At 41.0% G+C, this 27,761-nt stretch overlaps 1 protein-coding gene across 1 annotated transcript in view; it reads left to right on the top strand.

Annotated features, from left to right (window-relative positions):
- The first annotated feature begins 472 nt into the window (after positions 1 to 472).
- The window catches only part of slco3a1a (solute carrier organic anion transporter family member 3A1a), a 33,540-nt gene continuing 6,251 nt past the window's right edge, over positions 473 to 27,761 (top strand). The window contains exons 1-3 of the mRNA XM_083917409.1: positions 473 to 1,078; positions 7,738 to 8,194; positions 27,636 to 27,734. Of these exons, the coding sequence (XP_083773535.1) occupies positions 920 to 1,078; positions 7,738 to 8,194; positions 27,636 to 27,734 (715 nt within the window). The 5' untranslated portion in view covers positions 473 to 919. The remainder of the gene's footprint in view (positions 1,079 to 7,737; positions 8,195 to 27,635; positions 27,735 to 27,761) is intronic.

Here is a 27,761-nt window from a genome sequence, read left to right as displayed (position 1 = left end):
TGTCAAATAATTTTGTGTTGATTGACTTTATGATGTGCAGGTAGTTTCAACATACAATAATCCTTAATTGCAGTCCTGAAACTCAACAATCAGCACCCCAGATAAAATCCCTGTAGGTTTATTGTGGGGGAAATTAAACTGTATCAGAAAAAAATACAGATCAGAAAAACTGAATCAGAAAAAATATAGATCAGAAAATGGCAGTGACTCTCTTTAAACACCACACACACACGCACACGCACACACACACACACACACACACACACACACACACACACACACACACACACACACACACGGGGCCCCACAGGACAACCGTAGTGATTTTTCAGAGTCAGAGGCAAGTTGAGCAGACTTGCGAGGCTGCTACACAGCAGTGCCTCTAGGGCCGTGCATGTGCTGACAGAGGAGGAGAGTAGTAGAGAGGGAGGTGGGAGCACAGACACGGAGAGCAGTCATTGTGCGTGAAGGACCTTGACAGTCCGGAGCGGCGGCAGGAGTTAGAAGAAGCAGAAGAAGATAAAAGCCTGTAAACTGGACCTCCTCCACCTGCAGCTGAAATTCACAAATCCGCGCGAAACATGCGATTTGACAGAAATTCGCCTGCGCGTGGTTCACTTGTGCCTCTGCAAACACCTTCAGGGAGTTCTCATGTCCCTGCGCGTCGACGACGAGGCAATGTTTAGCCGCAGACTACCGGAGAGCCCCGCGGAGTTTGGACGTGTGTTTCGCAGCTTGCCACATGTATGAAAACAATCGACTTGAACCAGGAGAAACAGCGACAAGCAGCACCGCGAATGTAGTCAGGAGGTGGGGGGGGACGAAACGCTGTACCTGCCAGTGTCTTCCTGCAGCCATCCTCCCGAGTGTGTGAGCGTTTCAGTGTGTCGCGGTGCTGTGTGGGGAAAGTGAGGGCAAGATGCAGGTGAAGAAGCACCGGGAGTCGGACCAGAGCGGCGGAGACATGCTGGAAGGAGACGGCCTCCGCAAAAACTCCTCATGCTTCTCAAATATCAAGATATTCTTGATTTCGGAATGCGCCCTCATGTTGGCCCAGGGCACCGTCGGCGCATACCTGGTGAGTGCAACACAAGCCGAACTCATGCGGGACTCCCATTTATGAGACCCTGTTATACTGTAGGTCACATTCAGACCTGTGCTATCCGGGTCTTGGCTTCGCGTTTGGGGTTCCTGCTGCTCTGCACGCTCTGGAGTAAAACGACACGTAGCATAGGAATGACAGGGCACATAGAAACCTCTCTGCTGCACAGTGAAGTACAGCCAGCAGGGCAGATTTCATGCCGCTCCACTGTCCCTTGTTTGTTACAGTTGTGAGAATATATAAGGTTGGTTGTGTGTGGCGATGTCTAATGTATCTTCAGTGTATCGCAATTCAAACTGAGCCCTTGTTTCAATCGACCCATGCAGCAGTCACTGACATTAAAACTCTGCTAAGCATCTATCACGATAGTCCCATCGTGTTCAGGGAGGCAGTTATTTGCTGATTTTACCCAAAATGTCATTCAAGGTCAAGGAGCCCTCCTCCCATCCCTTTAACTTCCTGTTTAGCCTTTATCGTTTTTTTTCTTTTTTGTTTTTTTACTTTTACTCCTTTCACTTTCAGTATTAATTAGTCATAATATCAGGGCGGTAGCCTATATCAGATAAGTCTGCTTTTTAAAAAAAAATACATCCTCTCTTATGAAACATCAAAATGTGTATTTGCAATAAAGACATCAAAACACGGGAGGATCTAAACTCGTGCAAAGACTCGTATAGATTTTGTGGGGCAAAATCTCCCCGAAATGCTCCAAAATATTCCTCAAAGCATCCCAGAGGAGCTTCACAGCCTCAGGCAGCCACTGTCAACATCTAGTTTTGACATTAGCTATGTTTATTCTCCAAGAATCACACCGCTTTCTCTGCACACTTGCAATTAATAGACTAAACCCTGAATGCCTTGACCATATTTGGAGTGGAACATCTTATCTTCTGTGTTAGTGGACCTGCTGAGCATCAAGCATCCCGCAGCTCGTAGTAGCGACAGCACGGCGGTGCAACTCAGTGTCAGTTAGGATGATTTCCTAAAGAGGACTTCCTCTTTATCATTTGTTTCTGATAAAACATACAGTGCAGTTGTTCTGCTTTTCTATGGTGAATTAGTTTTGGACACCTGTTCAAACAGATTGAACAATAAACCAGATGAGGCTCAGAGTCATTTACTCACAGAAACGCATGACACTTCCTAGCCTTTACTTTTGTTCGTCAGCACAACAGAGCTAATTTACGTGGAGCCTTATTTACACACTGTAGGAAGGAAATTAGGTAACTGATTCTGTGACAATCTGGTGAACTGCTTTCGACCTACATGAGCTTCTGTGGTATCTCTGATTGGATGATGGGACTTAAGAGCGCTTGGTGGCAGTGAAGGGACAAAACTCAACTATCATGGCTCCCTTTGCTTTCTGTGAGCAGCTTACTGTACAAGACACTTAGCCGCATGCTGGTGTCCTCATTTAGCATATGTTCAGTCTGTGGATGTGGCTGCATTCAGCATGATCTGAATCCCACTCACAGAATAAATGCATACAGCTCTATAGACCGATGTAATTTTCTATCTTTTCTGTAGTAAATCCATCAGATTTTAATTGCAGAAATTGATACTATATACTAATCCCGGGAGAGCTCTGTTTCTGACTTGTGAGTATGCAACACCCGAGGCTCTAAGTTTGGTTATCTTAACGCTTCCCTGTTAAGAATCATTTCTGATACACAGCTCAAGCTGCTAAGTGCAACTAACACCTGAACTTCAACTGTGTTCGTCTCAACTGAGCACACCTGTCAAACTGAGGTTGCACTAAAACAGCTGAGCGCTGGAAGGAGGGAGAAGACCATATTGATTAACAGAACATTATTGTCATATCAATATTATATATTACATATCAGTGTTAATAGCTATGTTCTAGTAAACCACATGCTTTTGTTCAGAAATGAATTATCAAGTCATTTTTATTAATTAATTAATTACATTTATGTTGAGATGTTAAATAATTCAGGTTAACATACAAACGTATATCAAAACAATCATCACCCAGGTAATATGTTACTGCTGTCAGCCTTGGGCCTTTTTCATCAAATAGCACAGGTGGCGCCATTAACAGAGTACCTCGTGTTAGGCATTCTTAAGAAAGTGTTCAAACTTTGAAAGACATCAGTGACAAGTGCCTTTACATACAGTTAGGACATTTGGTGTTAAGGATCAATAAATAGGCAGTCAAAATCTACTATACTGAAGTTAAGGCACTTTTCTGGCACATGCATGAATAAACTGAGAAAAGGGTACACGTGTTAACTTTGCTCATGTGCTCAAGAAATAAGGCAAGAAAATAAAGAAACTTAAAAAATATAAAATACGCTGTATGATATGATAGATGTATAACCCTGTTATCAAAAAATTTAAGATGCTGTGTAAAATATAAGTAGAAAAAGATTTAAATCATTGAAACCCCATATGTCATTGAAAAAAAACGTTGGGACAGGATCAAGTTTACCACTCTGTTGGATCACCTCTTCTTTTAACAACACTCTTTAAGCGTTTGGGAACTGAGGAGACTGTTTTCTCATTCTTGTTTGATGTAGGTTTTCAGCAACAGTCCTCCTTTATGTTTGCGGCAAATGTTTTCAATCACTGCGTTTACATACACATCAGTACCCCAAAAATGGCCTTACCCTGGTTAAGGGAATAATCAGGTCATTGAAGTTCCCCTCGTATACATGAGCAGGATTGAATGGGAAAAGGACGGGAGTAACTCAACCTTAGGTACAGTAGGTAGCTCACCGCTAACTGGTGCTAGCTGGTCGGACTACGGCTTTATTTTCCTAATGCACCCCCATACCATCACGGATGCTGTCTGTTGAACTGTGCACTGGTTGGTCCCTCTTCTCTTTAAACTGGAGGACGCGGCGTCCATGATTTCCAAAAAAGTATTTCAAATGTTTGTCTCATCAGACCACAGGACAGTTTTTCACTTCGCTTCGGTTTATCTTGATTGAGCTCAGGCCCAGAGAAAGTAGCAGCATTTCTGGATCTGGTTTATATACGTTTCCTCTTTGCATGGTAGGGTTTCAACTTGCAGTTGAGGATGCAGCGACAAACTGTGTTCAAAGAGAATTTCTTTTGAAGTGTTCCTGAGCCCATGCAGTGATGTCTACTTCAGAAGTGTGCTTGTTATTAATACAATGAGAGCCTGAAGATCATGGCCATCCAATATTGGTTTTCACCCTTGTCCTTTGCGCACAGAGATTTCTTCAGCTTCTCTGAATCTTTAACAATATTATGTACTTTATATAATGATACCCCCAAACATTTTTCTTAAATTATTGAACTATTTGTCAGTGCAGTTTTTCACAGAATGGTAAAGCCCTCCCCATCTTTACTTTAGAAAGACTCAGCCTCTCTGTGATGCTCTTTTTATACCCAATCATGTTACTAACCAGTTGCAAGTTAACCTCATTAATTGTGAGATGTTCCACCAGGTATCTTCTTTTAGCTTTAACTTTTTTTTAAAGGTGTTGCTAGCATCAAATTTAAAATGGGCCTATCGATTTAAAATAAATAAATTAATTCTCTGCTTCAACATTTGATATGTTGCCTTCTGTTTCTATTAACATTTGACACAGTCCCAACATTTTGGGAACCGGTGTTGTAGCTTATTTTAGACACCAATAAAAGAACTCTTTAAAATAGCTTATTCAGAGCAGTTAAAGTACCTTTAGCTAATCTTCAGTCAACTTTCAGTAGGTTACACCTCATAAAACTGAATGGAAATGATCCTCAATAGCCACAGCTTCAGTTATAAACAGCTGCCGTGCCTTTAAATGGCACCATTTCAGCACTTTGACAACAGTGCTAAACCTTAATGTGCTGAAGTGAATGTCAGCATTTAGTTGTTTTTTTGCTTGAAGTCAGGATTCCTCATGTTCAGACAAGACCCTCTCTTACTTGTAGGTGATGGGATGTGGCACTACTTTGAGAGGTTTATTTTGTTGCCATGCAACAGATTAAACATTTCCATAGTTTGAGTAATCTGGAGAAAATGTGGTTGTGACCACTTACCAGTATGCAATCCACTTGATTTTTCCTATATAATTTATTCTGTGTGTAATCCTACTGGAAGACTGTCTGTTAAAGTGACTGTGGAAGTGCAAATTCATGTTGAACCTGGAGACGAGAGCGTTTCCTCTGCCGAGCTGCGAACAGAAGCTTTCAGTCACTCTGCTCGCTCCTGTAACAGGACCGGATCTGGTTAGATTTGAATGATGACTTATCTGCTATACTTTGTTGCGGTGTCACTGTCTGTGTAGAGCTAAAGCTTTCCTGGCCTGGCAACATTTCTAAGAACAACATGAGACAATGTTTTGATCAGGTCCCAGGCGGGCTAAGTCAGCCAGGCATAAATGCAGCCCATCCAGTGTGTCCGCATTCTGTGTGAAAGAACCACCCGAGGGGCAGATACATCATGACTCACAGTGATGATTTCTATCCAGTAAACATCACCAAAAGTACTCGGTCAAGAACGGCTCCCAATAATCATCCTCCCCATGCTTTGATGTGTAGTGAAGGAGTGACTGCAGCTGTGTTCAGAGCGGCTGCAAGAATGACCAGCTGTCAATTATGCTTCATAAAAGTCACAAAGGGTGACTTTTTTCAACTCTAATGACAAAGCAAACAGGCTGCCCAGTGTTTGTTTCAGTTCAATTGAATTTTATTTATAGTGCCAAATCATAACAATAGTTAGTATAGAATGACATCTCCCCGTTTACTGGCCTGCATTAAGAGGACAGCGTGAAAAGAACAGAGATAAAAAAATAGAACACTCACATTTAAACCATCAATTTTATGTGTAGCCGGTCATTGTCATTGCAAAGAACTGTGATTGTTGTAGCTGTAAAACAAAGTAACAGCAATTGCCATTTTTGAGAATAGGGATAAAAGCAATGTGTTTGAATGTAACATTAAGTTGGGGAAAACACACCCAAATATAATAATAATAATAGTGCTTTTTTACCTAGATTTTCCCAACATAGGAAGATCTGTTACTGATGGGATTTAATATGCAGCAAAGTGTGATATTTAATGTCAAAGTGAAGGTAAAATTCAAGTGTAGTTATGAAGCTGAAGAAGTCACCACACACACAAAGTTCATTTCTCTGTTTAAACACATTCTGGTCCAGTCCAAATCAACTGTGTACATCAAGTTAGCCTACTTGAGCATTTGATGGTAACATTTTCCAACAGCAAAAACCACAAGTGGATTCGCTTTTTTTTCAAGGGATGTTTGTGTTGGCAGGATCTTTTTTTTTTTTTTTTGTAGCGCTCAGTCAAAACTCTTTGATGGAGTCCGTTGGGGAAATGGAAAATTGTGGTGCCCTTTCAAGGACAGTTTGGGACAGATCTGAAAATAGTTTCATAACTGTTTAAATATGACGCTGTGGTTCACATGGCACAGACAGACTGTTCCCAGTTCCCACGTATCACAAGCAAACACAGCCCTGCTCTGCTTTACAACAGCTTCTTTCTAATGTCTTTGACTTTGAGATATCGTTATGAACTTAGTATGTAACAATGTACTCACTCAGACAAAATTAATAATATGTTATATTATTTAGACTGTGACAAAAGTGAGCTTAGCTGACATTTTGCTGTTTGCTTCAGCTGGAAGTTTCTGGTAGGCTCTCGCTCTCGTGTGGATGGCAGCTGGTGAAAGAGAGAGAAGCTTGTGATGAGTTCTGTTCTCGCTAAAGCTAAATGTTGCTGTGCCCGGCTAATCAGAAACAGAGGTCTGTTTCCAGGGAGGAGTCACAGCGTGGAACATCTGAACAGCTTGTTATTCGGGTTATTCCAATGGAAAGACACTGTTTAAAACTGATGACGAATACACACACAATTTCTCCCAGAATATAAATCCCATTTTCACCTGTTATTAATGTGTGATGTGTATCTGGATAATGACATCAGATCCGCAGGCCTTTGAATGGCTGTGATCTAATCAGATGTGAACTGGCTGATCTGATAGCGCTCTGTTAACAACGCATTTTGCATGCATCCACATCTGGCATTAACATGTTTTTATTCATACACATGGTAAATCAGAAACAGACTGAATGTTAATGCCTGGCATAAATGGAGTCACTCAATAAACTTGACATTGATCAGTCATGCAATGAATTTTCTCTCTCAGTTGGTGACATTAGATTACCACATTTAGGGCTAGGTGATATGACCATTTATATTGTCAAAACAATGGAAACATTTCTGTTGTATATATTTTTCTATATCGTGTACCACAATGTTGAAGAACCAGTGGCGAAACTGCCTTATGGCAATATTTTTATCTTTAAGACACTGCTTTATGTTCTGATCCATGCACTGCAACAAAATAACAAAGTATTTTTCATTTGTCAAGTATTTCACAGGAGTACACAGAATAGGCTTTACCATGTGGTGATTTCATGAGGATTTTTTTTAATTTTCAATTAAATTTCAATTAAATTTTTTAATAATTAAACATGCTTTATCATGGTATATATTATTATGAATATATTAAATTATCTATATCAGGATAGAAGCTTATCGCCCAGTCTTACCCACATACTTGGTTTCCTATCTGTTATACATTTTTGCATCCTTCAGCATCATTCCCATGACCCCGGTTTGATTTTATGTCCTTCTTTCAGGTGAGTGTGCTGACCACTCTGGAGCGGCGGTTCAACCTGCAAAGTGCTGATGTAGGAGTGATTGCCAGCAGCTTCGAGATAGGCAACCTGGCTCTGATCCTGTTTGTCAGCTACTTTGGGGCCAAAGCACATCGGCCCCGTCTGATCGGATGTGGGGGCATTGTCATGGCGCTCGGCGCCTTTCTCTCAGCGCTGCCTGAGTTTCTAACTAAGCAGTATGTTATAGGGGAAATGACATGGACTGACATGGGCCGGGATGTTTGTTCCAACAACAGCAGCACGGACGTTCAGCTGGCTGAGGACACAGTATGCGGCAACAGGACCAACACCAACATGATGTATCTGCTGCTGATTGGAGCCCAGGTCCTGCTAGGGATCGGAGCCACACCGGTGCAGCCCCTGGGGGTGTCCTACATCGATGATCACGTGAAGAAGAAAGACTCATCACTCTATATAGGTGAGGCGCACTCATAAAAGTGGGAACAAGATGTTAAAAATCCAGATTGTAGGGTAGAAATCAAAGTTAGATTGCCAAAGGTGCTTAAGGAATGTTTGAAAATCTGAATTAAATTCTTGTTCAAGATAAGCAGTGTTGAAGGAAACAGATGATGATCACACTGTAAATTAAAAATCTAATGGCTGCGACACACTGATTTCCCAAGGCAACTAAAACTGGTCCAGCGGAAAGACAGCCGTGAACATGTTTGCTCATCAGGTTCAATGTTTGCACACTTTGAGTCAACACAGTATATGTGTGTACTCTTCAGCTGCACACCATATCCCTTTGTTCCAAGCACAGGCCTGTTCACGTGAGTACCAGGTGAGCAGATCTTGGAGCTTTTTAATCTCCATTACAGCCGTTTCAGTGGTGAAGAGGCCAGATCCGGGTTAAATGTCTCTGCTCCGCTCAATCCTCTCTCAAAGGCAAGATGCTGCTGATGTGGCTTCTTTGAGGTTTAAAGGTGCATTCAAAGTGCTTTCTGTGCAAAATTCTGAATACACAATGGCTGTTTAGGGATATGTATTTGCTGTGATATGTATATTTTGCCATTTCAGTGTGCAGAAGGTAGCTTTATTGCTTGGCTCATTAAACCAGCGAGGATTTTCACTTCTGGAGCTTTTTTCTGCAAATCCATGTCAGATACTTTACAGCAACTACCACCCAGTGAAATGTGTTTCAGTGATGATAAATATATATAGAAGAGCAACATATGTTAAACTGTGCTTATACGCTTCCTTGCCAAGAGTAAGATGAGAATATTAATACCACTCTCATATCTGTGCGGTAAATACGTAGCTGGAGCCAGCGGTCGGTCAGCTTAGCTTAGAAAAAAAAAAAAGAAAAGTTAAAAACAACAATTTGCCGTTTTACAGCGGTTATGTTCTTCTCGGTTGGGAGGCTAAGGAATCCGCGTTCCTGCATAGTACACCTATTTTCTTTCATTTTGTGGGTCATAGGAGCAGAGAAGTTAGCTTCGAAAAAACCACAGTCACAAATGCATGTAATAGTATGTTTACTTGTTTTGACATGGACCTGCCTGTTTGTTGTCCAGACTGCCATATCAGCCTTTGATGGAGTAGATGAGATGTGTCTGCATAGTGTGCGCTGTGTGTTATCAATGTGGAGCAGAGACAATGAGAGGCTGAATAGAGGATGAGTTCAGGCTGGCACTCACCCCTTGTCGAATGTGTTCACACAGTAGCATATGGCTGCCTTTTGTCACTCAAATACAGATGTGACCTGCAAACAAAGGCAACAGTGTGCTCTGTAATCTCAAGCTCAAAGCTGATTTTCTTGATTGCCATTCATTGTGTTTATTTATTCCGAACATGAGCTGTTTTTACAAAAAAAAAGTACCTAAAGCTTTGTTTGGAACAATACATAGCCACAGAAGGCTTTGACATTTTGGCACCACCATAGTGGCTTGTTAGCAGTTTACAGTGGGAAGTGGACTGCGAGTGATTGAAGTCTGGCAGGCGTAAGGGAGGCGAGATTTGATTCTGTCCTCCTCTGATAAGCTGCAAGGAGAGTTGGAGGAAAAACAAGCAGTGAGCATGGAGGAACAATGTGGTATTGAGTCGCACTCAGCTGATCGTCCTAATCCTTCTGCTGCAGGCATGTCATGTGCCCCCAGCTGCATGAATGGAGTAGATTGTCTGAGATTCTGTGAGATTTCCTTTCACATACTGGTAATGTATTTGGATTATTCATCAGTTTACGTCAACAGGTTCACATTGTTACAGCAGCGATAAAATGTTTTGCTTCAAAACACTTCGTCATGGCCAAATATTTGCTTATTTCCTGTAGGTTTTGCACAAGTTCTGTAGGCTTTGGCCTCAGTTTTATATTAATTTTCAATTCGCTTTAAACACTGTATCATGATCACTGTATGTATGATTTTCAAATCATGAGAGAGAATTAATCCATTGTCTCACTTGTGTTATTTTGTCTCTGCTGACAGGTATTGCTGATGGTTTGAGGGAAAATTTTTGGAGTGGTTAGAACAAGCCACTGCACTAGAAACTTTAAATCTGACACATGTCTCATAACAGCTGCAGATAGATTCTGTATGAACACGTAAAATAAAACTTCCTCCGGGCTCTCATTTTCACACTGCCAGATTCCAAGTGTGTATCTAGTGTATGTGCTGTTCAGCAGACTCTTTCACAGCTTTAAGTGAAGAAACTTTCTCACACACTCAACGGGAAACAAGGCTGAAAGCAAAGTATTCACTTTATTTGAAGTCTTTAATTCACACTAATTATCTGATATCACATGATTGGTTCAGCACAAGATGAAAAACATCACGATTAACCCTGATTCATGATACATGACACCAAGTGTAATTGAAACTGCTATTTTTCCCACCGCAACTGTTGCCTGCTGCTATTGTCAGTGCACATTTTCGCCTGGTGATGTGTTATTGTTAAAATTAGAGCCTGAGCCAAATAGCCAGGTGGACCGTGTGTGCCTTCGCCAGAGGCTGACCCCGCCCTTTAAGAGCATGGCAGGGCAGGGAGAGCAGAGCCGAGCGGCTTGGAGAAGAGCCATAATTACAGAGTGAGGCAGGAATGCCAACCAGCCAGCCATGAGGTAGGTCTGAGTGGGCTGGGACGCACATGCATACCTCACAGGCCTTTGAAAAACAACTCCTCCAGAGGCTCTGACTGCCTGCTTTTACTGTGTATACTGCAGCAGACACAGCTTACTGCTGTTTAAACAGCTGTAAAACACACTCAAGCAAAGTTGGCTGGGACTCTTTAGAGAGGTTGTTGTCTCTGTCTCGTTAAGATATGTCCACTGTCATCGTTTAGATTTTTTAGGAGCTTGTACTGCTACATGCTACGTGCTATGCCACATGTCCTTCTTAAAAGGAAGTACTTGTGTGTTCTTGAGAAACCGGTTCGAGTCCAACATAAACACATGTATTTTATGGCATTGTGTTGTTTTGGTTTATTTCCCGAGTCTAGACGTAGGCACTCGTCTCTGGCCAAAGGAAATAAATATGATTGGACAGATTGCGTCAACAGGATCTCTATTCCCACTGCTCTATGACCTTTCACTATCCATTGCTAATTCTGGCTCTTCCCATAGGGACCCCTGACTGCATAAATATACTGTACAGGACACACAGAGAAGGGTTTAGTGCTGGTGTCGCGATTTGTACAGCACAAACTCCACCCTGCTGCCTCCCCAGAAGCTTTTAAACAGCTTGAGATTCCTTCATGAAACTATAATGTACAGTATGTGCCTGTGGTACGGTGCATATATGGGATGGGGGACTTAAAAGGTGACATTAATTAATTCATCAGTGTCAGGCCTTTTAATACAAAATCCCACAGGTTTATGGACATGTGGACGTTGCTTGTTGCATAATAAATATAAGAAATGTATGATAAGAGTCAAAAGTGCTAATGGAAAGGAGGCTTCAAGTGAAATTTTCTAATGCAGCTTCTTTTACTGACAGAAGTGACAATCATGCTGAAGTTTTTATAAAATAATAAAAAGTTATTTTCTGCTAAAGTATTCATACTGTAAGTGCTCTGTAAGTTACACGTGCTGTTCTCACTACCACGCTAGAAACTCATTTTTGCAGTGAAGAATTCTTGAAATATCACAAAAAGGTTTTTACACTTTTCTGAGACAGAAAAGTTGTTGAATCGATAAAAGCAAAATGCATTGGAAACATATTTAGAGAATAAATTATGATGCATAGGAAGCATTTGCAGTGTTTAGATGCTAAATGTTATGGTTCTTACTCTGTAACACCACCACTAAAGAAAGCTGTCTTTGACTTGTAACAGTTTGTTTACATCATGTTCAGTGCGTATAGCTGTCAAGCTAACATATACACCAGCCTGGCCAGTCAGAGCCTTAAATACTAAAGGAGTTATTTCTAATATTTTTCCAAATACCCTTTTGCTTAATTTCAATAAGGCCTTAATATGAGCGGTATAGTTTAAATGAATGTGATTTTGAGTGCAAAAAGGAATAACTAATTCTGATTTCAGTTGACTTCATGCACTAATGTCAGACAGCAGTCACAGTTTTCAGCAGCACAACAGCTGAGAGTATAAAGAGCAAGCCTGTCAGAGCATCTGTGTCTTCTCTCTCTCTCTCTCTCTCTCTCTCTCTCTCTCTCTCTCTCTCTCTCTCTCTCTCTCTCTCTCTCTCTCTCCCCCTCCCTCTCCCAAACTAGGAATGACAGGCTATGTGAAGCACAGAGGTCCTTTTTTTCCATTGTGGCCTGAGACAACTGCCTCCACCTGGAGAATGATAGCATAAAAAAAGCTTTTCATATCTATTTGCTGCCAACCATTAGTTTGTGTTATATTTTCAGGACTTAACTCTGTCTCTTCCAGCAATTTTCTTGTGGTAAATTTCATCATTTTGTGTTCACCTCAGCTCTGCAGGGATAAATTTAGCTTCAGGTTTGTTAGGAAAACCAATTGGAGTTGTCGCGGTGACAAAGGTCTCAGAGGGATCCTCGAGAGACTTGTCAACATTCCTGCTAAAATGCTCTGACTCCAAACAGTTGCTGCAGTAGGGCGTTTATATAAGCTACTTAAACTCTGCGCATGTTAATGTCATCTTGAAGGATTAGATTCTAAATGGGTTTTTCCGTCCTTGCCATAAGCTGCATGCTGAGTTTGCCTAGCAACACCAGTTAGTTTTTATCTCAAGATGATAAACGGCATTGCGGTAAATGTTCATCAGTCAGCTGCTGCTCCCCTGCATCACTTAATGAACTGTGTGGGCTTGTCTTTCCGCCATGTGTGACAGGACGCTCAGCAGTCTACTGTGCTCTGGACTGACTGACCCAGAGACGTTTACTGTACCTTCTGCTGCAGGCCCGGACGCAGCGGCCGCCCCCCTGCTCGGTAACCTCGGGTTGGTAATAGGGAGGGCACTCAACATGAGATTATCTTGTATCCAACTGGTCAACAACAACATGCCACCGCTGTCTCAAAGCTAATCAGTAATTATCCCTGAATAATCATTACTATCGTGTAAAGGAGTCCGAAAGGAACGGGGCTGACATAATGCCGAGCAAAAGGAGACCGATCATAGATTTGTATGTTTCGGATGTGGCGGGTTTGCAAAGCTATCTGATGGTGTTAAATGAACCTCTGAAGGGTGTGGCCTTGGTTAATTATTACATTCCCACATTTCTGCTGTGCGTCAGGCCGTGTAGTAGCCTCATAAGGACTCGTCATCTGGCTGCTTGTCTGATGTGAATTACCTCCCCCAGTCAATCTGCCATTTTTCTGAGATAGTATTGCAGTGACACTGTAATTATGCCAGTGTATATTTTGTTACAGATTGTACAGTCCTGTCTGTTAGACGTCTGGCCGGTCAAATCAGATCAGATAAACATCTAAATGTTTCCCAAAATCTCCCATTTTGTTTTGTTTTTAACAGCGTGGACGCAAAACAGAGGGGAGCAGCTGAACCTTTGTGAACCATTTTCCATTTTAAGTTTTCCACAGTAGATGCTAACTAGTGGCTAGGGTGGGTAACCTTTTCTGTTTAAAATAAGTTTTATTTTTGAGAAACTGTCTAACATGCTTTAGGCTAATCTAATAGCAGAAATCTGGACTTGGCCTCAGTATGGCACATCTGGAGACCTTTTTAAAGATCATTTTTAACTTTTCTGGCCTGATGAACCTTTCATGCCTCAGCTGGACCATAAGGGAGCTAAGTGTCAGTTTGGAAGCCAGTAAATAGGTCAGACCTCTGCAGGAAATGATCAGTGTGGAATAACAGATATGAAACCCTCAGGCTGTGTCACCAGAGCCTGCAGAGCCGTATGTTGAAGCTTCTTGCTATTGCCATGAGCATGTTTTTTTTTTTTTAATCTACCAATTCGCCATCTGCAGCAGTGGAGATGAAGCCCAGCAGCCCGAAAGGTGCCCCATGTGGCATCTTGCTGCATTGTGGCTAGTATTTTGGCCTGAATGTGCTCGTGGCACCATTTCCTCTCCATCATGAATCTCTGTGGCCTCAGTTAACTTCACCATACCACCACACAGCCGTCTCGAGGCAATCTGGGTCAGGCTCTGTCACTGCTGATTAAAAAGGGGATTTTTGTCATCCAATAGGGGAGGAGCGTGGAGATGAGAGGTGGGTGGAGACAGATCATAAACACAGCAGCATTAGGCATCCGTTGCCACAGAAACGGCCAGTTGTTAGGCTGTTTTTTTGTTTGCTTTTTTTACTATTGGATTGAGATGCTCAGTCCTGCTGTGGTGGTTGCAGCTGTCACTCTGCACTGCCTGATCCGTAAACCACACAGAGTTTGAAAATCACTCATTCAATCATTGAATGGCTGCTGGTCAGTCCCGTCTTGGACTTCATACTGCTTTGAAAATTTAGCAGTTTTAAGTGCACAGCATGACCTGACCTTGGACAAGGACTTTGCTTAGGAAATACAGATTCATGCTGCGCTCGTGGCTTTACCACAAATCCCAAGCCTCATTGATTGAGTGGTGTGTAAGTGGTTGCTCTCTGGGCTCCTAGGATTACTCAGAAGCATGTTCAGCACTTAATCTCCATATCACTGATGGCGGAGAGTGAGGGATAACAGTACCTAATTAAATGGACACTGATCAATAGGTGGGCAGTAATTATAATTAACTGTTTTGATTCAGCATTTGATTCAGACACAGAAGTGAGTCTATTTCTTTCTGGCTTCACTCTGATCGAACCACATTCTGCTCCATTTGATAACAGAAGAATCGAAAGATTTTCCTGCCAAAATGCAGCTTGATTTACAACGAAACCACAAAATTGTAAATCATTTCCTTATGGTGGTGATTCTATGTAGAATCGCAAATGGACTGCTTTGTCAAAGTTCAATAAAAGAAATAGTGGGCTTATCGCAGCGAAAATCATGTAGCTAATGATGTCGTACCAGCTTCAGTCGTCTGAATCTCCCCAATTATGCCCTGCCCTCTGCCTTGATTTTCTCTTCTTATTTTGAGGTGGATGTGGACGATTGTGGGTGTTGATAAAGAGCCTTTGAGTCCTATGGTGGTGTTTTAGCCCCAGTCAAGAACAGCAGGCAGGGTGAGCAGCTCTTTGAATCCCTAACTGCTGCTTTGTCACACCCCTCCCCCTCAGCATCTTATACTGACAAACAACACACACATAATCTCACAGTGCTGCACCTTCCAGAAGGGTTGTGCGGAGGTGTCTGTGTGATCATTTGTGTTTGAAACGTAACCGCTATGAGACAATCAGAAAATAAAGTTGTTGTATTTTATTTGATTCACTGTTTTGTCCACACTGATTGGCACTCCCTTTAATCGATTTTAGTATTAGACTTTTAGTATTAGGCATTAAATTGCAAGGTATGGAATCATTGCATACACTTGCGTACTCTGCGATACCAATACCAGCATTTTAGGTAGTATTGGAGGCATCTCAGATACGGATATCAGTCTCAGAACAACTCTATTTTCTGTGAAATATCTTCCAGTCTTATGGCTTCTTTACTTCTCAATCAACTTTTTTATTCCTCAAAACACCTACCACATGTCTTTCCCCAAGGATCCTCCACTTCCTCAGGATGCGGCACAATTAGTGTCCCATTATAATTGGTGGCAGACATAGTGTTATACAATCATCCGTATATTGTGCACCTGCCTCTCTTATGTTCCTGGAGAAGGGGGGGAAACAGGCTGTTGGCATCTCTATCCTGATAATTAGACCAAGCCACCAGCTGAAGAAGCTGTTACCAGCTGCTGTTAAAGAGTCCCAAACCTCTCTGAGCTCCTCATCTTCAATAGAGCAGCTGCGACTCTCCATCAGAGAGACATATATGCTCTGGTCCTTTGACCTTTCTCCTTCATCCTACCACCCAACTGCCCAACAATGGAGACTGTGGGTAGCTGTTTTGGCTCCAAGTAAACATCTGAAGCAGGATTACAAACAGATCACTGTAGCAGGGCAGAGCGACAAGGCTTTGCTCTGTTCCATTAACTCCTACCCACCGTCTACCCGTCTTTCTCGCCCCTCTGACTCCGTCTCTCCCCCTCCTCTGCTGACCTGGTGTTCACAGAGCTGGCAGTCTGCTTCCAGCATCACATCAGTGCTCTGTTTGAAAACATGCCCAGTATGTTTATGTAATCTTATGGCACAGACAGGCCATGGTTATTATTGTAACAGCAGTTAAAGCTTGCATTACTGTAATTTTGAATTTGAAATGCACTGGCCTCCCACAGAAAAGACCTGGCAGCATTGATTCACATTAACACGCAGATCATTTTAGTGATGTGTGCTGTCGACTGCCTGGTTACTAACATGAATGAAGATTTAATTAATTAAGAGTGTGGATTTAAATCCGTTTGACATGAAACAAAAGCAATTGGACTTTCAGTTAGAGCACACTAATACTGATGCCATTTAGGTTAATAAGGGTTTTTACTGCCTCCTGGAATAGTTGGAGAGTGATGACTCTAGGTTAATTGGGCTCAAAGATTAAGTTACTGCATGTCAAGTTAAAGTAGCTTCATGCTGCTGACCTACAAGGTCGAAAAAGAAACTGGTTACAGGCTATATTGTTTATTTGATGAGGAAAGGTAGGGTAAGCAACAATACATCAATGTTTTACAGCAGTGTATTCAACAAAAATATGTTTTCACCACAATATCTATTTAATGAAACTAGTGCAGCGCCCATGTGGGGCGTTCCCATTCTTGAGATAAGCAAAGGACAGTCTTACATACACACTTACGTACATTCCCTTCTTTATAGTAAGAGGATGCTGCTACAGCGCCACTTTTTGGCAAGATGGCACCAATTGTTTCATGACCGCTCAGGCATTATATCTACGCGTCCACCTAGTTGCAATAGCACAAGTGTTCAGGAGGTATGACATGTTTTGTAAAATAAGCCCCACTCACAGCAGGGCCAGCTATAGAAAAACTGTACGGAACAAAAAAGGTCAAGAGATGTTCTATCCCAAATGTGATAATTATTACTCAAAAGTTGTAGGGGGAGTAGTGAAAAAGAACAGATTTTTAAAAGGAGGAAAATTGATATGGACGCAAATATGCGTGGCTTATATGGAAGAGATTGGTCTGGAGCCACAGAATCCAGGAAAATTGTTTCTGAGACTTACGTTTCAAAGGTTACAGCACAAAATGTAAAGTTTGTTGTTATAGCACCATCATCTGGCCAAGCTGCACCACATTTGACACTGTACTCCCCTGAGACCCCAGCAATACACCCACAAAGTCTGAAGTAGATCAGATGTACAATTCTCTAGATATGCAAATTACAGACAGACTGATGGTAATTCTGATAGTGTCAAGACCTTTCTAATGACCCAAAGGTAAACCCCTGAGACACCCACACATCCACAGGAGACATTTTGACTTTTGGAAAGACCAGGCGTTACTAATAACATTCATGATTCTATGACTGTATATTGTGCATGCTGACAGTGAGCCAGCATGACCTGAAACTGAAGCAGCTAAATGGAATTCAGCCATCATTTATTTCATTATTAACACCTGTGACGTGTCAAAATGTCTTCTGTGAAAAATACCTCTTCTCAGGTCTGTGTGGGCATATGCAAACTAAACTTGATAAACATCCCAGATTCTCCTGTCAGCTTTATTGCACCTTATTTAGGCCTAGAGCGATTACACTTGTTTTATTCTAATTAGTACAGGGAGCATCAGATGTTTGTATAACAGATGAAGAAGTTAAGACAATCACCTCTATATTTTTATGAAGCGGTCCATCTATATGTGTTGATTTAGACAGAATGCAATAAATGCTTTCTAAATAATAATTCACTTTTTTCCCCATCATGTCAGTTTGTTAACTTTTCTCTGATTTAATTATCAAGATCTAACATTTCCCTCCAATATTTATATGTGACACAGGATATGAACCCTCATACAGAGTTTGTTCTTTTCCCAAAGTTTATTATTATGACTTCACCCTGTGTTATATAATCTTAAGAGGGACGGATGTTGATTTTTTTTTTTAGATTAAAAAAGCATTAATTTCCATGACAAGGTTTCACAGTTTCAGCTCTGCCATGTATCTCACTCCATAAAAACATTTTTCCTTCCCTTTTCCGCTGCAGAGTGTTTCACTTAAGTGATTTTCCTCTTTATTGTCATCCAAAGAGTCCTGAGATGTGGCAGCTTGGTTGTCGCAGCCCCTGAATTATGAAAGAGGACAGAGATCTGTCGTGCACAGCAGAACTTCAGTTAGCATTTACCGTTTTTTTACTTCTAATATAAAGCCGCTAGTATAGATATAATTAAACAATGCAAAGGTCTTCATAGGTCCAAGGTAACGTCTTCAAATGTCTTGTTTTGTCTGAAAAACAGTCAAAAATATTCAGTTTAGTATGAAAGTATGAATAGTATGAAACAGAGAAAAGCAGAAAATTCTCACATTTAAGAAGCTGGAAAATGTTTGCTTAAAAAATGATAATCACAATAATTGCTGATTAATGTCTGATCGCCTAATTCATTAATCGATAAATAATTACAGCTCTAATAAACAGATATTTATTTTGTCACTTTAATTTACTACTAAAACTTATTATATTGAGCATATATTGGATTTTAGTGGGTCGTTTTTAATCCATGAAGGTTGAGAATATATAGTACAGTTTTTAAGAACATATTAACACCAATTCAAATAAAACTGGCATCTTCAAAACTGTTTTAGGGTTTCCAGACAGTATTCTGATCTGGTAGAAAGGATTGATAGTAAGTGAAATATTTGATGTTTAATTCTGCAATAAATGTTACTTCAAGTGGCATTTCCCAAATTATATTTATAGTCATAACACCTCATGTATCTGACATTAAGAAGTGAAAGAGTGGTAAACGACGGTGTGTTTGGTGTTAAACTACAAAAGATGATGTAGTAAAACACAAACGGTATGAACAGGAGGCTCAGTGAATGTCACTTGGTTGTCCTGCTACACATAAATAATTTGTTCCAGACTCATCAGGGGTCTAAATATGGGGTAGGGAAGCCTTCAGCAAGGCCCGACGACGTTGACCTGCCATTAGAGGCCATGACCTCTCTGAGGCTTAGATTGAGCCAGAGCTCAGCTTAACATGACGGGGTGTTGAGGTGAAGAGAGCCGATGAGAAGCCGGTGTGTCGGCCGGCCGACGCCCCACTGCTTCATCCTCTGGGTCAAAAAGCTAATAGTTTAAAACGTGTCCTTAAGCTGCACTTTCTATGTAGCATCCATTTGTGATCAGTGAAACAGTCGTCTGCTCCGGTGCAGGTTAGAAGATAAACGAGAAGAGGCTGTTTTGATGTCAGATCGCAGCCTGATGTGTGCAAGAGGCTGGTTTCAAATTTTAGATGTTTTGACGTAAGCGGAAGTTAAAGCAGGATGATCCTGATGTAATGGCATTTGAATTTGAGTTGAGAGCCTACTTTAAGCTTTGGCTTGTTATTTAGGTCATGGCTGTGGAGAGCCAACAGGGTTACTATAGGCTACAGCTGACCAACAAGTCATTTGTGTGTTTTTTTCCCACTCTGTAACAATACATTGAGAACTAATAATTATCTAACTAATTGGTCAACACAAAAATGATCCGAAACTATTTTGAGTCATTTTTTCAAGACCAAAGCCTGCTATTTCAAGCCTCACAAATGTGAAGATTTCCACTTGCATATTATAGTAAACTAAATATTTGGGGGATTTTAATTGTTGATCGAGTGAAGTAAAACATTTTTTTAATTATAACGGCCATTTTTCACAATTGTGTTGCCTTTTTATAGACAAAATAATGATTCAGAGTAACTGAAAAATGTATTGCAATATGTTGAAAACTTTCCTTTGCATCAAAACAATGGGGAGAGAAGCTATATTAACTATATTCGATATACAGTGGTACAAATATTTATTCTATATGAATCTTATGATATTGTTTAAAACACCCAGTAAGACCTCCTGCCCTCAACCGATGTTGACGTTGATACTAAAAGCCTGACCCTAAAAGCATTCAGGTGGGCCGAGCCTTCATTTCCGGGGGCCAAAATCCGCTGTCTAATGCTGTTAGTACTTACTTATGGATCCCTGAAGATTTGGTAGCCGGTAATATCCCCAGTACCTCGTCAAAACAGACTTCACCTTAGAGGTGACTTTTGCATGACTTGTACTTGTTTATTATTAATCCTGCAGGCATGAGGGGGGCTGAGTTTACAGCTATCTGCAGAAACTCCGATCATGTCTAATGTTTAATGTATTTAATCTCAGTAAGGGGTTTAATTCACTGAGATGATCCTCTCAGCAAGTTTGTTTTTTGCTGTTCACATCAGAGAGTCACTGTGCAACAGTCTGCAGGATTACGTTGTTAGTGGTATCATCCAAAGATAGAGAAAGAGGAAACGGTGCGTCAGTTAGATATTGTTATAGAAATGTAAGATAAGAATTTCATCAGTTCCCTTCAGAGTGCATGAAGACAAAATTACTTTCAGATTGAGATCAGATGTGGCAGCAGAAAAAGTAAAATAAAAGAAAGAAATGGGAATAGACAAAACTTTACAGAGACTGCTCACCCAGTTATTTATTTTTCCTGAAGTATTTTGGTTAACTTGGTTAAAATTCTAGGGAAGCACTGCAGTTGGTTATAAACTGTGGGAAATCCCGATAAATGAATGCCCGGTAAATAAAAAGGTCGGGTTTAAGCCAACACACGTGCATTTTTAGAGATAAACAATTGCTATTTTTATCTTTTTTTAGAGTTTTGTCAGTCCATGTGCCCCTTATGTGCGGCATATGTAGGCAACTTCTTATCATGTATGTGTGTTAAAAATGTCACTTCTACTCGAAAAAAAAGGCTTTCTGCCGCCAGTTTATTCGGCCTTTACATGTAACACTTATGCTGATAACTGTGTCCTGTCCTTATGCAGCAGAGCACTGATTGACAAGTTGATGACCACCAATCACTCTGATTGCATGTGGAAATCGTAAATCCTAGCTGAGTTTGACTGAATCCATCCATATTTACTGCCTAGCTTATAGTCAGTAGTCCACCTAGAGTTGCAAGAGTAAGAATGAGGCGGATGCATTTGTGAGGAACTGTGAAAGGTGCAACCAGTTATCGATACTCACTCATCACGGCCCTCCAAAGTAAGCTATATAGAACTCAACAGTGTGGTTCCACAAGTAAAAATCCCGGTTATTTTCTGCATCAGGATTTTGATTAATAGCCATAATGTGTAAACCATGAGCAAAGATAGACTTGTACTTGTACTACACTACCCATAATCCTAAGCATAACAGCGACGTCTCTGAGCTCATTTACGTTCAATTTTGTACCTTTGCCAGGTTGGCTGGGATCCAGGCTTAAAACTCTTTGTGCAAGGATTTTCTGACACATCAGTGGAGTATATTAATGTGGAAAATCACTTTCGGAATTGGACTGAAAAAAATTGGGTTGTGCTCTATTCCCTTCCATCACCTTTTAAGCTAACGAGCGTGTAGCTATCACTTAGCCCACCAATCAAACAGTCTTCCTCAGCTACATCTGCTTAACAAGCAACAAGCATATTTGTGTATTACATCACCAGCTAACAACCAAGGGTATATTATACTAACTGGATGCCATGGAAATCTTCATTTAAGAAGTTACTTTCAATATTAATTTGCAACAATTCAGAAAAAATGGCTTTAGAAACCACAGACAAGAAGCTGTGATCCACAAAACATTCTGCGGTTATTGTGGATACCTGGAAACACGCTCTTTCTTTGCAGTTGATGAGGGGACAGGAAGCGTGTTTCCATGGACCAGACAAATAGTTGTTAGGTGTGGTGGTGAGTTGAGGTGTGTCAGAATCTTTTGTGTAACCGTCAGTGTGAGTGATGCCAAATTACTTCAATGGATGCAGGAAATGGCCTGTGCTCAGTCTGACATCTCTGGTCTGTTTTGTATGTTTCTCCCGAGTCTCTTCAATCTGAAAAAATTCTTGCATGAGGATTGCCTGATGTACAGCAGACGAGGAAGACAGGGCTTTTGTTTGAAAGCTCTTTAAATTGTGGGGTCTTAAAAAAGCTCTTTAAATTGTGGGGTCTTAAAAGTTTATCGATACTTTAAATGTAACTTTGAAATATTGTGTCTGCTTTATGCGCTTCTTCCATCCTGAGACTCCTTTTGTCCCTGCTCTCAATTGACCTGACATAAACTCATTGTTAGGCCCAAGAGATGAAGAGCTGAGACACTTAGATCACTCTCAGTTTCAGTCTGGCCCCTCACACTGTTGTTTGGCCTCCAACATCACACTGTCCCCCTGCTCTTATTTAGCGCAGGGGATTATGGAGCCAACTTGGGCAGGATTAATGGAGGAGGAGAAGGAATTCCCTTTGTACAATGAGAGCATGAAATAAACTGAGGGCGGCACAGGCGTAATGCATCTGACATTTCAATAACCATGAACTTTTCTGTTTAAGCTCACGCTGTGTCGGCTTACAGTCTGGACCCCTTGGCTTGGATGGCCTAGAGAAAGTAAACTTTGGTCTCTGTGTTGAATGGCATTAAAACGGCCTCTTGCTGTGTTTCACCTGATTCCACATTAATCTCAGGAGTGACTTTATAAAGAGTTCAGGCCAACCTGTCACAGTTATCATCGTCACTATTGTGGCTTATTCTTTGCATTGTGTTTTGGCTGAGCCATTACGAAAGTCCCTAGGGTGGAGGTGTTTCTATGTGGTCACATATTTATAAGGAAACGCTCTCAAAGTGTGAAGAACATATACGTCAAGGGCCTTCCATTTTTGCTTAACCACAAGTGTTTCATGTGAAATACTCTTATCTACAGTTTACACAAGAAACTTCACTCTGTGTTCTTTGAAGAGAACGCACAGGCATTTGTATAATCAACATTTATTATGAGTCAACTTTCCAGTAATTTCCAACCAAAACAGTTTGTATAGTAGGATAGGGGATGCATCTGTGGGTTAATTAATATCCGGAAAAGGACAAGCCTCATGAACAGTAGCTTTCCCAGCATTTTCTATTGGTCTCTAAATAAATTAGAGGAAGACAAAAACAATAGAGTTGAGCTTTGTTATTGAATTACATCTGACATGCTCCCCAGCGAGTATAATTCACAGGATCCTAAAAGGCTCGGGCGAACTGCAACATGAACAAATTAGTTTGTTTTGTACTTATCTTGTAACAGGACCGCTGGAAGAGGAAAGGGATTTCAAGGCAGTTTAGAACAGTAGTGTGTTACAAAGATTACCCGTGGCTGTGTAAGTGTATTGACCTTCATGGAGATTTAATGTGCTTAACTTAGGTTTTGTTTTTTGTTTCTCATCAGCTTAATCCTGTCGTGAGAAACATTAAATGTCGCTTTCAAGCTTGTACAGGCACAGTTGTCTTTTTATCTATTACTTGAGGTTGGTTATCTGAAATAAGGAGAGAGAATTGCTGGAGCACTGAGATGGATGGGCAATAGATTTTTGTAATAACAGCAACCACGCTTGTCTGTACTATGTGCACAGTTGACTCCTTCATATTTAAAATCAGCTCTGAATTATAGTCACATGTTATTCGTCTCCTCTGCTCCGTTCTGTGCACAGAAGAATTTGCCTTGAAGGAATAAGGCATTTCTTGCTGCACATTAAATGAGAAGATAGATACCACTCTAAGGTCTGTATGTAAGGAACAGAGCTAGTTAGCTTAGCTTAAAGTGTAATTCTGGCAAAAATGGACCCCACTGCATTTATCGATGTGAATATACACCAAATAAGCCACTTATTAACAGAGAAATCCCAGAGAGTCGCTAGCAGCCAGACATTGCTAGCACTGAGTAGCTTGGGGCGGAGCACAAAACCATCGAAACAGCTTTTTTAACAGCTAATATTGCTCAGAATAACACCAAAACTCTGCAGTTACATGAAAAGAGTCCCTACACATAAAATTAAGCACCAACGCCGTAATAAGAGAGCCTGTAGTTTCTAAAAAACAGTGGTCTTTTTTCAATAAACTCCGGGTTTGCTATAAAAACTGTCTTGATGGCTTATTTGATGCATATTCATGCTGAAAAAGACAGTGGTGTCCATTTTCGCCAGAGTTACACTCTAAGCCAATCCAGCTATCTATTCACCTTATGCTGCTCCGCCCCCTTTTTTCTCTTCCAGTTCAAATTCACCGAGGTTAAAACGAGAAAAAGTAATGTTGATATATCGTGTCATATCATTGGAGAACAACACATGCTCAGTAAAATCTGGCCTGCAAAAGGCTCAACAGCAGATGCATTATTATAAAACATGTGGATGATTAACCCTGTAGAGAAAACATCCCTTTATTTCTAGCATTTCTAGCAGATTATACAAACACAAAAAAGGATATCGACCTGTTCATCTAGCAAACAGTACAGTTAATATGAAGCAAAAAAATTAGCTTAGCTTATCTTTCCCGCTGCTTATCACCTCCTGGCTCTAGCTCCATGCTTTATGGACAAACATAAAAGCTCTATTTATCTTCTCACCTCACCCCATAAGTAAGCAAATAAATATATTCCCAAAATGATGAATTATTTCTTTAGGCCAAACTGGATAATTTAACAGGGTTTGTGTTATTTAAAATGTTTCAATATAACCAAAGGTAAAAGGTACGTTTTTATCTGGAGCAGCTCACATTATGCAGATGAGGCTCTGGTTAGTGGAGTCAAACATGACTATACTGAAGCCATGTTGGACTTAATACTTTGCTTATGTTGTGACTGCGAGATCCAGTTCATGCCAGCCTAATCCCATTGTGGGAGACACAACTTGCTGCATGCTTTTCCTCTGCTGGATTTGACCTCAAGAAAACTATCAAACATATCTTAGTTAATCTTTCATGTCTTCGCCTTGTTTCTTGTGCAGAAGCAGCAGATTGATAAACAGTAGGCATGGATCACATAGATTTGTGACCTCCTCCACATGCTGTGGCACAATGTTATCATCGAGGAGACAGCGCTTCTTAAAGCAACCAGGGTTAGGCACGGATCTCGGTGGAAACATTTATTCTCTCAGTGGTTATGGACTCATGGGCTTGCTAAGCCGTCATCCCCTGCAAGGTGATTTCACTAACTGTATTTCCTCTTTGAGGTTTCCTGTGGTGAATGCAATTGTGGAGTTGTTGCTATGAGTAGACAACACTCAGTTTCTAAGGAAACACTCAAAACAGAGCGTGCACACAGGCCTCATTTGCAGCACCACAGGCAAATCTGCTAGTCACATAGCGACTGCAGCCCTCCTTCATGAAAGTGCTGTTAAACTGCACAGTTTCATTGGTGTCCAGTAAACACTCCCTGATGTGCCACAGCAGCTCTTTCCTGTCTGTTTGTGGGTGTGAATCCTTGTGTCTGTATATAGAGGATGTTAAATGCTGCTTGGGCTTAATTGTTTTAAACTTCCTTGTATTAAGACTGTCTGCAGATGAAATTGGACTTATTTTCATATTACAAAACCTCAGCAGCTAGACGAAGGAAGAGGTAAAAACCTGTCATGCTCTGGCGCCTCATGGACACACATCTGTGTCTTTGCTCCTTTCTGTACTGGTGTAAACCGCAAAGATGTTTCAGTTGTATACTTACGAGAAAAACTGAAAAACTGTTCCCGTCCCAACATGAAATCCCCTTTTTTCTTTTGTTTCACTCCTCATCCTGCCTAGATAATTCTGTTTACACCAGGTAGGGAGCCACACCTAACAAAGTCTGTGAGCCATTTCCTTTACGTGAAGAATAAACTATGATGTGTATTTGTTAACTCCCTTCCTATGTGGGTGGTCAAGATGGAAAGCAGTGCATTCACTCTCAGCAGTACTAGCAGAGACGCACAGAGCTTAGTCACAGTTTCCAGGCTTGTTCATTAAGTGGCTGCTCCTGGCATTCGAACAACATCTTACTGGAGGCGCGGTGCTGATAGCAGCAGTGTTCGGGCCAACCTGCAGCCAGTAAAAGGGGATGTTTAAGTGCTGCAGGGCCGGAGGAGGAAGCGGAGTAGCAGAGATTATTTCATATTATTTCGATGATAATTTGTAGTTTTTGTGAGGTGCAATCTTAGAGCAAGATCTGGTATGTCGCTGTGTGCCAGATACAGTCCAGCAGAGCGATCTAATAATATCACAGATCACAGGATATACAGTCAAGAAGAAATTTGTCTCCCAAATTGAGCTTTGAATCTTCATTATCTGCCTGCAGTCTGAGTCACAGCAGTAGACTCTCACCCCGCTGACTGCACTCTAATGAGGATTTTGGATCAAGCTCCACATTTCATCTCCAGCTACCCGCTAGAGCTGACAGGGACAAAACAACTGTTTTTCTGTCGTCAGGTGTCGTCCTAACAGTGCATTTGCATCTATTTGTTCAGTAAGTTACCCTGTCAGGGTGAGAACGCTGAGTCATATGATCATAACGAGTACAGTCACTGTGTGTGTTTATTGTTGCCGCCGCTGCATTCTCCTTTTGTGGTTTTTAACTGGCTGATTTGATCTTTCATGACAGCCAAAATGTTTGCTGTCTTGCTTCACACTGGACCTCCTGGAAAAGGCCACATAAAAGTAGAGCTGAAATAAAGCAGAATATTTTCTCATTCCAGCTTTTGCAGCTTTTCTGCGTTGTATATCATTTTAAATTAAATATCGTATTGGGTTTTGGATTGTTGGAAACAAAGCAAGACATTTGAAGATTTTTCAGATGTTTGGATGGTTTGGTTTTACGAACTAAAGGATGTTGGGCCTTCAAACACCCTTGTTTCTAGGCATTCACAATAAAATGTTCATTTATTTGAAAGGATTTTTGTTGTTTGTTTGGTTTTTCGGAGGTGTCGAGTGGTTAGAGAGAGAGCTCCATATACAGAGGCAAAAAATCCTCCACGCAGTGGCCCTGGGTTCGACGCCGACCTGCTGTCGCCCCCGTCTCTCTCTCCCATTTCCTGTTAACCTCCAGCTGTCCTGTCATAATATAGGCACGAAAAGGCCAAAAATCTTTAAAAATATATATATTATTGATATTGTTGTGTGCCACACTGGACTTTAATATGTTTCAAAATAAAACTTTATTATCCCACCAGAGCAGGGAATTTGTTCTTTGTCTGACCAATAAAGACAGTAGTAGACACAATACAAATAATAAACACAATAAGCATTACATTTTCCAAGCAATATATGATGAGGCTTACAATATTAATATTATTATATTCTACTATAGGTGTTTAATAGCGTCACTCAGAAGCCACAGTATTACACAGAGCATCTCATGGTTTTGACCTACAGTACAATATTCACAGCCGTTTTAATAAAACTAGCCTCCTTGTTTTGGAGCATGTTTTTGTCACCTACTTCTGGAAGCATCAGGTGAATGAAATTGGACCAAACAAACCAATAAAGTTGATATTTGTTTCTTTGCAGGAATCCTCTTTTCTACACTGGTGTTTGGGCCTGCCTGTGGCTTCATCCTTGGCTCCCTCTGCACTAAGCTGTACGTGGATGCCATCTTCATCGACACCAGTGAGTTTAGTACTTCCACAGTGTTGC

This window comes from Echiichthys vipera (assembly GCF_963691815.1).
Source record: "Echiichthys vipera genome assembly, chromosome: 7".
Classification (NCBI taxonomy): domain Eukaryota; kingdom Metazoa; phylum Chordata; class Actinopteri; order Perciformes; family Trachinidae; genus Echiichthys; species Echiichthys vipera.
The sequence above is the reverse complement of the archived record's forward strand: the minus strand, read 5'-3'. Positions and strand labels throughout refer to the sequence as shown.